Here is a 14,115-nt window from a genome sequence, read left to right as displayed (position 1 = left end):
CAACACATTCAATGAAAACTCATGCACAGAAAGACCAGCTTGTTGATGATATGTTGGCCATCCCTGTTGAGCCAATTCAAAATCATAAGCCCGAGCTAGTGTTCGAGTTTGAGTTTGTTACGCCAGAGTCCCCAAGCACCCCTGCGGACCATTTATTCCTGAACGGCAGGCTATTACCACACAAGTTTCCATTTCCCCCAACAAAAACTTTGAGCTTCAATACTACTCTTTCAAGATCAATGAGCCAGACGAGCAGCGTGAGCAGTAAGGAGTCCTTAATGTCATCGCGGAGTAATAGTACCAGTAGCAGGAGTAGCAGCAGTACTAGTACTAGTACTCGTGTTAGAACAATGAAAGGTGAAGCCAAAAGTCTGAGAAAAAAGCAAGAGGTGTCTGCGTATAGGCCTAGTTTGAGTCCGCAACATGGGAGCTGGCATTATGTTACTCAGACACCAGTTTTAAAGCGCAAGGTGTCGCGTAAAAGCAGAGCTGGCTCTGATCTACAGCAAGGGTCGAAAAGGAAGAAACAAGACTACAGAGGGGAACGCAATGGGTGGTTTTTGTGGAGATTTTGGCGGTGGTTTTTGTCAACCTGCAGCGGATGTCATGCAATAAATCCCCGATGAATTGTGTTCTAATGCAGTATCAATTTGCAGTGATTTTATTAGTCGGTGCTTGATTTTTCAGCTCATGTTTCATAATTAAAATGCAATGTTGTATACACTCTGTCCGTAGAAGTCATGTATAACCAAGGATCATCTCATGTGAAATAAAACTGTATATCTTAAGCGTATTTGATTCCATAACTTGATTCATAGTTGTAGATATTAACTCGAATTGTGAGAATTAATCTTCCACGTACATTCCCGTTTACACTATTACATATTACAAAACTCATATAAAACAAAATGATTTAAGAATTCTTTATTTTGGACCACTTAATTAGTATAATAAATAGAATAAACATGTTAAATATAACTACAGATTTTCTAGTTGCCCATGGGCGCACACTAACAACTATTTTTTGAGTAAGTGGAGGACTTCTATTGGCTAAAACTCATTAATAATCATGGCCCCCAGTAAAAATCCTCCACCTCAACAAAAAATAGTTGTTAGTATGTGCCCATGGGCACACTAGTCAGACCCATATAACTATACACCATTCCTCCCACCAGATTCTTTACACTTCCTTTTTTGAATGTCCCACTCATTTCTTTACATTACAAAACTTTTCTAAAATAGTTAATGGGGTACCACCACTTTCCCAATTTTCTTTCCTTTCACACTATTTTTACTCCAATATCTCTTTTTTATATATTAAAAATCAATGGTTCCCACCACTTCACCCACTTTTCTTTCTCTTTTCCACTACTTTATACATATTTCCTAACCTCTATGCCCAAACCCAATGTAAAGAATTGGATGGGACGGAGGCAGTATTTAATTTCTATGCCCCGATATTATTATTAGATTATGAAATATACTCTAATGTTGTGTTTGGTTGGGGTGAATGATTCCGGAAGGAATGGAATGAAAAATGAACAATCTTATGGACAATTTTTAAGAAATTTCATTTTTTCCTCCATTCCATTCCTTACATCATAGGCTAGATATCACACCTTCAATTTGAGATGGAATGCTCCATTCTCTCCTATTCTCAATTTCTTCTCCAATCTCATCATAGCAATTTTGCACTCCCTCAAAATTTTTTCTAACTTTCTTCCTATCTCTATAAATTCCAAGTATTTTTACTCATTTTATTCCATTCCATTCTATTCTCCCCAACCAAACACAACATAACAATCTCCCACTTAGACTACAAAACTATACCCAACAATAATTATATTTAATAATCCAAGACACACATAATATTGTTCATTCTTAAATACATCTTCTTAGATCAATCTGGTCCATCTCGTATAAAAATATAAAGCCAAAGCCACCTTCGTCACATTATTATAGCTCGGTCCACAATGATCACCACATTAATATATTCAATGACATAAATCAAATATAGATATGTAACTGAAAATTACATAATATAATCTCAATCATGCCTATTTCTAAATGATCCCAAATACCTTACTGAGATCAAAAACTTTATTCTTTCGAACCCCCTATGCCAAAATCATGATTAAAAGATACCACATTAAGAGCAAATGTAGAGAGAATGAAATAGAAACTTTATTCTGCAGAAAATTGAAAATACATTATGTATCACAATAGCGTCAACATATTATGAACTAAGTACCAAATAATAAGAAAAAACAAATTCACTCTAGAACTGAACACCTCCAACGAGACAACAACCATTTGAACAGCATGTATATTTTTGTTCATATATGCTCAATAGACACAATATGATTTTACAAACTTTATGTAACAATTTAGATGCTCCATATCTATATATTTATATTTTATTCCTAACCATAATAAAATTAAGATTATAAAAACATCGATATCAATTATATTTATGTGTCGGTCTCTTATTATACTCATGATTTCATTTTATATGTTAATCTTTTATTTATTTATTTTTTTGAAAGAAAATATGTTAATCTTTTATTAAACTCATAGTTGCATCATGTCCAATGTTGTAAGGCCATGGCGAAATTAGGGAAGCGAATTAGGGCTACAAGGAACAGTAACCAAATTGGGGGTCCGGCAAAATTGAAGAGTCAGTCAACGGAAACCACAACAAAGGCTGCAGAAGAGGTTTACAAATACTGGTTTCTACTGGAAAATGAAATGGTAGGCGCCATAAGGAAAGGAAACTCGAGCTTAATCCCAGTGGCCATAAATCGAATTAACTTTCTGAAACAAGCCATCAGTATTGAGCTGCTTAATGAAGGTCTAGCGGGAGATGAAGAAGCATTGTGGGCCATCTATAGAACGCTACACAACAACGGTTGGTGGGTAAGGGCAATGAATCTCCCACACACCAACCCACAGATGTATACAAAGCAAGAAGCTAACTCTGAAACCCATCTTCTAAACTTTATCTGGCCAAATGATCGCCTAGTTCACCCAAACACACAACTAAAGGTAAGAGAAGGGGACCAGGAAGGCATCCGGATGGCATTTAACCAAATTCACTATGGTTCAATGCTAAAGCCTCTCCCAGAGAACATGCCACAGCAGAAGTCCGGAAACCAGATGAACATCCCGTGGAATGACCAGCTAAATATCACGCATCAATTCATAAAGGGTTATGCAAATTTAATAGAGCCTTCAGTTCTGGCTGCAGCTCTGCAAGGAGATGATAAGGCGCTATCCATGGCATTGGGTCAAATCCATCATCATACTATGCCTGATGATCATGCGACCGTGGATCATAGGAATCAATCAACTACTCCTTACAAAGAAGCTCTTTTGCATTAAAAAAAGCAGACTCCAGTCCAAACCCCATCCACTGCAATTCCGGTAACTCGGATAACGTCTCCTAAACATCAGTTAGGAACTACATCTGGGAAAATCTCTGTATTTTTTACGGGTATTGATGAGGAACTAACTGCAAGGGACCTATGGCAGATGTTTAAAAGGGAAGGGAAGATAAAGGACATAATTCTGCCAAGAAAACGAGACAAATATGGCAACAGAATAGGCTTCCTGGTTGCTGAAAACTCTTGTGAAGCGGACAAGTTAATCTCATCCTTAAACAACAAAATGGTGAGATCAAAGCAGCTGTATCTTACAAGGGCGAAAGACAGAAAAGGGGCCTCTAATTCTACTATTACTCCAAATGTTAACTACTCTGCAGATAGGACTACATCCAATGCTGTTGTGACGGGTCCTATCAGTGGGAAAGGAAGATCTCCTAAATCATACAAAAAAGAACCTGAACCTTAAATAAGCGAGGGCATAAAAGACCATCCTATCTCTTCGATGAAGCCCCCAATTTAAGAGGACAAAGGGCAAAGTAAACCTGAACCAGTAATGCTCCATCCTGATGAGGATATGGTGGACATTCTGCAAAATAGCCTTTTCTTACAAACGGTTAGGAATGAATCGGTGCAGAATGTGGGAATGATTGCAGAGGGACTAGGGGCATGTAATGCTCAAATTAGAGGACTTTCAAGCACTACCTTCCTGGCATACTTCCAATACGGTGAGGATCTGATGAATACTGACAGAGAACTATTAAAAATAAGTTTCGCGGAAGCAAGGGAGGCCAAAGTTGAAGATCTATTGCCAAGTAGAAAGACCTGGCTGGAGATAAGAGGGCTGCCGATCATAGGATGGACACCAGAAAACTTCTCTACAATTCTCAAGGAACATGAGAGTATTCTGCACTTCTGCAAATCCAATGATGAGGAGGAATTTTACCTCACTCCAAAATTCCTTATTGAAACTCATCTTCTAGAGACTATTAACTACTTCACTTCTATTAATCTGATGGGAAATGTTTGGAAGATTAGGATATTAGAAGTCAATGGAGAAGAGTGCCAACCAAATGACTTTAAAATGGATGATATGGGATTGAGCGAGAACCAGACCTCCTATCCTGCTCAAAATATCCATCCTTCTCAGGACTCTCAAGCCAGCTCTAAAGATCCTACTTGCAATCAGAATCTTACGCCCAATCATGGTAATTTGCCTGCAATGGACTCACAGCCAAGCAACAAGGAGCATAACTACACACCTCATCTTGCTGACTCTGAGAAATCGGATGATGCTAAATCAGGGACACAAAGGGAATTTGGGGAAAATAACCCGATCAAAGAAACATCACAGGGATCACGAGACAATGATCTGACAAGGATCTTACAAGGATCTCTACAAGGATCCCGACTTTCAACTCAATCGCAGGTCAACCCATTAACCCCGAGGTACACTGCAATGACTCCCTCCATGACACTGAGCCAGGCAGAAATTATCATAGAACATCAGGAGCCAAACTCTGGGGAGGATGAAGTCATCCACTTAAATACAAATCATTGGATACCCAGAATCCAAATTTCAACATCTTCAGTCATCTCGTCAAAAAGTGAGAGGGACTCTTCGGACATGGAGGAAGATTTTCTAGATAATGAAATTGAGTCGCTGCAACAGGAACTCTATACAGGTTTTCATAATCTAAGAGTGAAGTCAAAGAGAGGACGACCACATAAATTCAACCCAAAGATAACAAACAAGCACTTCAAAGTGCCAAAAAAGAAAAAATCCAGAGGGGAAGGTCTGCAACAAATTACTCATTTCTTCCTCAACAACTCTCATGATGAGGTTGAATCAATTTACGAAAATGGGATGTTGATGGGACTCCTTCCCCTACATTCAAAGGACAAATCTATCGACCTCATCAAGAGGAACCTACGGGTATAGATAACTTCCCAATGCAACTCATTTGCGATTTGTTAATGGATATACACCATTTAGTAATTTGGAATGTCAGGGGGGCAAAGAATTTTGTAAGTAGGCAACATATCAGAGACCTAAACTATTCAGCCAAACCAACATTTTGTTGTCTCCAGGAAACAAAATGTTTGACATGGGATCCTAAGGAAATCTCTCAGTTAGGTATGGGAGCATCTCCAGGTTGGGTTGACTCTCCTTCAGTGGGCCTCTCTGGAGGACTAATTACTCTGTGGAATCAAGATACTGTTAATGTCTCAAGTATGAAAGTGTCTAGGAACTGGATTCTAATTCAAGGTACAAATCTGACGACAAGCGTGCCCTTTGCATGTGTAAATGTATACGCTCCACAGTCCCATGGATTAAAATTGAAACTGTGGACTGACTTAAGCCACATGTTGGCTTCACTCAAAGATTCTTATGTGTGCCTAGTTGGGGATTTAAATGCAACGAGATCTAACTCTGAAAGGAAGAATTGTTGTGAACGAAGTTCTGAGACAGAGGCTTTTAATAATTTCATTCAAAGCAATGATCTTATTGATATTCAAATCATTAACTCCTCTTATACCTGGTATGGCCCTGGATTGCGACAAGGCAGACTTGATAGGGCCTTATTATCTTCTAATTGGTATGGAGGAGGTGGATGGGTTCTACAGGCATTGCATAGGAAGAAGTCGGACCACAGGTCGCTGATACTAAAAAATTCATCTCACAATTGGGGGCCCCGTCCGTTTAAATTTTTTCACTGTTGGTTGAAAGATGACAGATTGGTCTCGTTATTAAAACAGACATGGCAAAGATCTCAGGCTTGCAACCCCCAACACAAATTCAAAGCGCTCAGGATGGCAGCAAAAGATTGGAATAAAACCCAGTTGGGGGATGTAGATCAACGAATCATGAAAGTTGAAAATATCCAGGAGCAAATCGACACTGGAATCTTGCCTCCTTCTGCCCTAGCAAACGAGAAACATAGTTTGAAGACTCTGTACAATATCAAATGTAGTATGCTCTGTCAAAAATCAAGAGTTAATTGGCAATTGCATGGTGAAAGAAATTCTAAATTCTTCACTGTGCAATGATGAAGCGAAGATCCTCAAATGCAATTCGGAAAATACTTCATGATGAAAAGCTATGTACAGATCCGGGTGACATTAAACAAGTATTTCTCTCTCATTTCAGGGAATTTCTGCAACAGCCTCCATCCCCCCAAATTTTTGGCCTGAGTTCTTTGATGACTAGGACCTTACATGCTTCACAAAATGCAGAACTTCAGAAGGAATTTACGCTAACTGAAATTGAATTGGCACTAAAATTAACTGTTAAGGCAAAAGCGCCTGGACCGGATGCATTAATGAGGGGGTTCTGGAACTGCTCTGGCCGGAAATAAAGTCAGAAGTACTTCTTTTCTTTCAAAAGTTCCATGAATCAGGCATGCTGCCTAATGGATGCAACTCGTCCTTCATAGCTTTGATACCAAAAAAACCAAATGCTCAATCTCCTGCAGATTTCCGCCCGATAAGCTTAATGAATTCATTGATGAAGCTGCTCACAAAAGTTCTAGCTCTAAGGTTAAAGAAATTCATGTCAATTCTTGTAAGCCAGCAACAGTCAGCCTTCGTCCGGGGAAGACAGATCTCTGATGGTATCTTGCTCACAAGCGAAGTGGTGCACCTTTTGCAGAAAAAACTGACATCAGGGGTGATTCTAAAAATCAATTTCGAGAAAGCCTTTGATAGGGTGAACTGGAATTTTGTTTATTCAACTCTGGATGCTATGTGCTTTGGTGCTAAATGGATTAGCTGGATCAGAGCTATTTTTGAATCCTCAAAAATTTCGGTTCTGGTAAACGGGTCTCCAACGGATGAATTCAAACCTAGTAGGGGACTGCGTCAGGGGGATCCTTTATCCCCCCTTCTCTTCATTCTTGTGGGGGAAGTACTCTCTCAACTACTACAGAAGGGCTTGACATGACATTGAATCTGTTCAAAGGAATCCAAATACCGGGGAGGCTAAGGGAAGAAATCTCACATCTCCAATTTGCGGATGATGTGATTTTATTTATCAATAGTGACCAAAGCTCGATAACTGGAGTAAAGCGAATCTTACAATGTTTTCAGCTACTTTCAGGAATGAAGGTAAATTTCTCGAAAAGCCATGTCTACGGGTTTCACTTGCAACCGTCCCAAATCTCGAAGTGGTCTTCTATCTTAGGTTGCCAGCAAGGAAATACTCTGTTTAAGTACCTGGGAGCAAGTATCGGTTCCTCTCCCAAAAAGCTCTCCTTCTGGCAACCATTGTTAAAAAAGGTGGATGATAAAATAAAATCATATGCAGCTGAACGTCTATCCATAGCTGGCCGATTAGTGTTACTCAAAGCGGCGATTGACAGTGTCCCCATTTACTGGTTCAGCCTGTATAAAATTCCTACGACAATATGCAATCTCATTGAAGCAAAGCGACGTAGATTTCTATGGGGAGAAGTCGAAAATGCCTCGAGGAAGCTTCATCTACTTAGTTGGGAACGTATATGCTCTCCTAAAGCTGAAGGTGGGCTAGGACTCTACTCGATTAAATCTCGTAATAATGTGTTCCTGTCTAAGTGGTGGTGGAGGGCTTATAATGAAAGGGGCTCTTTGTGGAATAACATCATGGCTTCGCGGTATAGTCCCTCATGGACATTTGATCTTGACAAAGTTCAGGTAAATCAATGTTCCCTAATAGTCAAAAGTATCTTCTCTATCAAGTTAGATCCTCAATGTTCACTGATCTCTAAGAAGGAAAATTTTCGATGGGAATCAAAAAGTGGCTGCAAGGTGCTGTTCTGGGAGGATGTCTGGATTGGCTCCACCGCCCTGTTCACAAAATTTGCTACGCTTTACTCTTCCTCATTGAGAAAACATTCGACAGTCAATGTTTTGTTACCTTTATGGTTACAGGATCCCTTTCATTCTTCTCTATGGCTTAACTCTCTCAGTACAACGGACAATTCTGAGATTGCTATAATATCAGAGATGCTAAGAGTTTCCTCTCTCTCTAACAATGAGGATACTTTGATATGGATTCCAATTAATGGAGTTTTCACAACTGCTAAAGCATATGAAGTGTTTCGAAGACCTTCAGTTCTTTCAATGCCGAGCTCCTTCTTCTGGAAACAAATCTGGGTTATGAAAGTACCTCCAAAAATAATAAACTTCATGTGAAAGCTTGCATGGGAAATCATTCCAACAAATTGGGTGCTTAACAAGCGCATTCGATACATCTCAGCAGCATGCCCGTGGTGTAATATGGCAAAGGAATCTATTTCTCACCTGTTCTGGTCCTGTGACCTTCCAGCATGGGCATGGTCTTTTATTGGAAAATGGTGGAGCATAAATTCTCTCATTCATAGAAATGCATCCTTCAACCTCGCACTCATTCTTGGCCTCAAAAAATCGAAATTCATTAAACCAGTCTGGCACCTGACAGTGGCAGCCACCCTTTGGTCGATATGGCTCGCAAGAAATGAGTTTGTGTTTTCCAATACAAGATTAAAAGCAGACACTTTACAGGAACTAATCTTTGTGCGAATAGCAAAATGGGGAATGGCTTCTGGGGTCCTATCCTTCGCCTATGACCCAACGTGGAGGATCAATCCTATCGGTGCGATTAGCTTGCATCATCATCAACTTAGACATGCTTACTGGGCTTCTCGATGTGAGGTTTATGATATTATTTGCATGTCTGATGCTGCATGGGTCAATAACTGTGGAGGAGTGGGTGGCATAATAAAGCTCAACACTGGGAAATTGCTTTATTGCTTCTCTGGTCCTTCTAACTCTTTTAATGTGCATGAGGCGGAAGTACTTGCATTAATTCACATTTTGAATAAATTACGATCAATTTGCTCACCCAATGACAAGGTCGTTATTTGCACCGACTCCACAGTTGCCATAAATGCCTTCTCTCAAGGTCTTAAGGTGGATTTTCCCTTGCTAATTCCAGATTTCGACGTACAGAAGCTGCTCGATAATTCTGTTTGTCTCAACTTCATTCCCTCGGAATTAAATGATGAGGCAGACCATCTGGCTAAGGGTGGTATTAACAGGCTTACCACCAAATACTTCTGGGCCTCGAGGGACTAATCTTTGCTTTTGTATCATCACAAGCCCATTATCTCATTCTTCTATGTGCTGAAATGGGTTTCAAGCAGCCTGAAAGTCTTCCATCTCCTTCTGCTTCGAGCTCGAAGAAAATCCGTCGTGCCTCTAACATTTAGCTGGCTGATATGCGTCATTATTATCATGTAGTTTGCTATTATCCTTTGCTTTACTCGGTCCTTCTTGCTCCTTAGTTTGCTTTTTGGTTTGGCATTTTGGCAAGTAAGCTTCATGCTTTTTGGGGTGGTATGGTTATACCCTGCACCTTGTAAGAACGTCCGAGTTTCTGAGTTTCTAATATATCTTCAGCTTATCAAAAAAAAAAAACTCATAGTTGCATCATGCCTATGAGTCACAATCTCGTCACCAAAATCTCATTTATAAACAAAATACATTTTAAAATTATTTCATCCTTCCTTTATTAATTTTCTATGCATTATTTATGGTACTCCATTAATTATATTTCTTCACCAATAATTCTCTCTTTTTAATATTTCACAATCCACTAATTATCTCTTCTTTTCATTCCTCTGTTTGTTTGAAGTAATTTTTATCCAACTCAGTTCTCAACATTTTATCATTTTTCAAATACAATGACTCACACCCATATTTATATATTCGTAAATTAATAAACGTGTATATATATATATATATATATATATATATATATATATATATATATATATCATACCCATTATTATTATATACTACAATATTAAAAATTAAACTAAACTAAACCACGGGAATAATATGATTGGATAAGATAACTGATAAAATACATTACTATTAAATACTTTAGTTATATATAATATAATATTGTTATATAATTTTATGAATATATAAGATTATGATTATATTTTTTAAAATTATACATATATTACTATCTCTAAATAACGAAGCATCTCATTCCTTTTTTCTTCTTCTTTTTCGTATTACACGTGGAGAGCTTTTAGCCAATGTTTGCTCCAGGGTTTCAGCTGTAGCTGATTTTCTGGTACACAGACCGTTATATCAGTTGCAAAAACATGTTTTAGTGTTTGAGTTCACTCAACAACACATCCGGACAGCATGTCACCAGTACTATGTTGTTTCCGTAATCATATTTTCAAACACCTTGCCTGCACTAATTCACTTGTAAGACGAGAATTCAGTCTCACCAAGTTGTTGTCAGTCAAGGCTGTGCCATTGTCGACTTGCACCAATGCTTCACTTACGTCGCCATTTCTGTCCGTGCACATTCAATGTAGAAAAGATTTTGCGGTAGTGAGCAGCCCTTGTTTCTCAATTTTCTTGTAATGTATGCTTGTGTCATTTTTAACTAGATAAATCTCTACTGCAGTTGCTTTCGTATTGTGTTATTTGTAGGTGAGTTTAGATAGTTTGAAAAGAAATTGAAGTTTAGGTAAATGGGATATCGTCGTTGATTATTTATGAAGCTATGTGCTATGTAATTAGCTATATTTTGTGGTTTGAAGTCTTAAATTAGGCAGTTATTGATTTTTCATGTTTTAATATAAAAGGGATACGGAGCTTGTTTTTGAGTGAGACTGTAAGTACAGTTGAGCTAATTTTATCTTGAAATTCTGCAATGGTGGTGTTTATAAGGTTATATAAATTAAATCCTAATATTGGCAAAATAATATGCTACACACAGAAAGAGAAATGGGTGATTTTTTTTTTTTCTAAAAGGATTACCCACACCAGAAAAGTCCTCTGCTTAGAGGAGGAACCAGAGAGGGTCCAGTTAGGCTTAAGACCCCAATGGTCTCAAAAAATTGTTGGAGGCCGGTTTTGTGAAATCAGTGTATTTTTTGAAGGCTTAGCTGATCTTGAAAAATAAATAGGAATATTATTGTTTACTTTTTCAACTCCAGGTCTTTGAGAGTTCTGGTTCTGCCACTCACCTTTGACTATAAGTATAGTTGAGTAGGTTTTATTAACAGCTGCTTGCTCTCTTTTCTGGTAATATAGGATATGCTTTCAGAAGCGTTGTTATGTTTCGGTGCAAGTTCAACCAGCATTGATGAACAAGACAGCCACGTACAAAATGAAGAGGTAGACACTTTGAGCATTTTTGGTGTTGTCTTTTTACATAATGTTCCTAATTCAGATTCTAAGGTATGCTTTGAAAATGCACTACTATCAAGTGGCCATCCAGCCTGAGGTTACTCAATAGCAATGCTTTTGCAGATATGCATTAGTTCAATTTATGATATATCCAAGGACGTCCGGAAGAGCATTTTACATGCTGCAGATTCCATAGGCTTGAAAGATTTACCTACGTATAAAATCGTAAAGGGCTACCACTCTGACTGGATCAAAGATATTCAGGTGATATTGATTATATAAACTCGATCTTCTTTTAAATACCTAAAAACATTGAATATATTTTCTTGTTGCATATTAGTAGCGTATTATCATGTTCATCTACACTTGAACCACAATTTAAGCAATGATTACTCGTTATCCTGATATGTTTGAAAAAAATTTAGAAGCTATATTTATCCATATTGTATGTTTATTCTTCTTTGCTGATCATTGGTCTTTCCGTGCTCGAAATTTTTTACCATGTTGATATTTGATCTACTGTTGCAGGACTCTTTTCATCCAGTTGAAGTCACAAAAGGACTCTGGATTGTACCTGAGTGGAGAACTCCCCTAGTACGGTCATTCACACTTTTGCATTATTTTGGTTCATTTATTAGAATATGCAACTCTGTACATAGGAAGCTATTTTTGGTGACCTCCATTACAATTTATAGCTCGAATTTAGAAACGTTAAGGTTCTTTAAAATAGTGCCAGTACTGTATATTAGTCATCATCCTGACAGGAAATAGCCTTGTAACTCATTAGTATTCCTTGACTGTCATAATCATATTATTCTGTTGAGAACAAGCTTCCACCTCATTTCATGAATATGCAACTCATGATCGTAACATTTTGAATTTCAGTAGTCCGTGATTCAGTTTATTAAGGTTTGTAATTTGGACTGCTGCAGGACCTTCAAGCGACTAATATCATCCTGAATCCTGGTCTGGCATTTGGAACTGGGGACCATCCCACAACTAAGTTGTGTTTACTATTGCTGCATGAAATAATTAAAGGAAAAGAATCATTTCTAGACTATGGCACGGGTTCCGGAATTCTTGCAATTGCTGCATTGAAGGTACTGAATCTTGCTTTAAGTTTGATTGATTAATACACAAACCCATACATAAAGATTTCTAATTTATATTCAAGACTATCTTTTACTTTAATTTCAATGGGTTATTATACCTACATGCTTCTCTCAGTTACAAAACATATAGAGTATTACATAGCGAAGTGTTAATCAAGCTATTAATGTTTATAACAATTTACAAAAAAAACTAAATACCAATGTGCGAACCCTCACGTAGGATATTGGCGATTAACCTAAATGCACGCAGAAATGATTCTATTTGGAGATCTCTAAATTCGTTAATTGTGGACCATGTTAGGATACTTTTAAGACATATTGGTATTGGTATGAAGTTTGTAAATATTCTGCTACAGTCTAGATAGAGTGAAGCCCAATACCATTTGTAAACATCATGCATCTCTTTTGGATCCTGCAAAAAATTTAGATGACATCTTTTATGTTCCTGTACTTGTGTTATCTTTCTTTATTTTTTTTCATTTAGCAAAATTTTTGCAGTTTGGTGCAGACTTCGCTGTTGGAATTGATATAGATCCCCAAGCAATTACTGCTGCACGACATAATGCCACTTTGAACAACATAGGACCTGATATCTTGCAACTGTACCTTGTTCCCAGTGAGGAAATTAATTCCCCATCAGAAAACAATTCAACTGGTTTTGAAGGTCAGGGTTCTTATGAACCAGAGGCCAGCTTTGATGAAATAGTGAAGTATGATATTGTGGTTGCAAACATACTCTTGTACCCTCTGTTGAATTTGGCAGATCAAATTGTTTCTTTTGCTAAACCAGGAGCGATGGTTGCTTTATCTGGTATTATAACTGAGCAGGTATGTATATAAAGTTTAAAAACTAATTGTGTATAACATAGAGTATGGTCACTAATATGTTTTGCAAGGTAATGACGCATCATAAAATCTGAGTATAGCTCTATATTGATCTGAAACCTAAAATGCGAAAACAGTTCCGTATTCGGCACAATCTTCTTTTGATGCCTGCCAATTTGACTGGCAACAAAACACTGTAATAACGTTTAACATATTCCTCTAGGACATGTTATATAGAAAATTTGCTTTAGATATATGAACCTGTTTTACAGCTAATCATGTCCTATGCAGCTTCCACGTATAACTGGACGTTATTCAGAATTCCTTGAAGATATAACAGTGTCAAAGATGGATGATTGGGCTTGTGTAAGTGGGAAGAAGAGAAGAATTTAGTGAAGGAACAGTTGCAATACTGTAGGAAATATTATGAAGATGCAATGTTTATAAATTGATAATAGCGAAAAATTGCCCATTCGATTCATACTAGACCTGAGTTGAAACCTGGCTGTAGAGTTGTTTTATATAGTTCAGATTTGTGAAACCATTTTATTTGCAGCTGTAGCAACTTGTACCTATGTCAGATAGGAGAACAACTTGTCCTATGGTAATCCAAAATTTACATA

At 37.7% G+C, this 14,115-nt stretch overlaps 2 protein-coding genes across 2 annotated transcripts; both read left to right on the top strand.

Moving 5' to 3' along the window:
- Window positions 1-11: 11 nt before the first annotated feature.
- On the top strand, window positions 12-626 carry LOC108221329 (uncharacterized). Its single transcript, XM_017395214.1, has one exon. It carries the CDS (start codon window positions 12-14, stop codon window positions 624-626), a length of 615 nt encoding a protein of 204 aa, XP_017250703.1.
- A 9,763-nt stretch (window positions 627-10,389) lies between these two features.
- On the top strand, window positions 10,390-14,033 carry LOC108222115 (uncharacterized). The gene is made up of 7 exons (XM_017396018.2): window positions 10,390-10,748; window positions 11,460-11,543; window positions 11,679-11,819; window positions 12,084-12,149; window positions 12,488-12,655; window positions 13,166-13,495; window positions 13,784-14,033. The coding sequence occupies exons 1-7, from the start codon at window positions 10,557-10,559 to the stop codon at window positions 13,883-13,885; spliced, it is 1,083 nt and encodes a 360-aa protein (XP_017251507.1). The 5' UTR covers window positions 10,390-10,556; the 3' UTR covers window positions 13,886-14,033.
- Window positions 14,034-14,115: the final 82 nt, after the last annotated feature.

The sequence above is a fragment of the Daucus carota genome, chromosome 5, assembly GCF_001625215.2.
Source record: "Daucus carota subsp. sativus chromosome 5, DH1 v3.0, whole genome shotgun sequence".
In the NCBI taxonomy this organism is placed as follows: Eukaryota; Viridiplantae; Streptophyta; class Magnoliopsida; order Apiales; family Apiaceae; genus Daucus; species Daucus carota.
Note: the sequence above shows the minus strand (reverse complement) of the source record. Positions and strands in the feature narration are given on the sequence as shown.

Excerpts from the sequence above, each read along its gene's own strand:
- LOC108222115 (XM_017396018.2), top strand. The coding sequence starts at position 10,557 with ATGTCACCAGTACTATGTTGTTTCCGTAATCATATTTTCAAACACCTT. Across the intron at positions 11,544-11,678 it reads GCCACGTACAAAATGAAGAG|ATATGCATTAGTTCAATTTA; the intron begins GTAGACACTTTG and ends ATGCTTTTGCAG. Across the intron at positions 12,656-13,165 it reads TTGCAATTGCTGCATTGAAG|TTTGGTGCAGACTTCGCTGT; the intron begins GTACTGAATCTT and ends AAATTTTTGCAG.
- LOC108221329 (XM_017395214.1), top strand. The coding sequence starts at position 12 with ATGAAAACTCATGCACAGAAAGACCAGCTTGTTGATGATATGTTGGCC.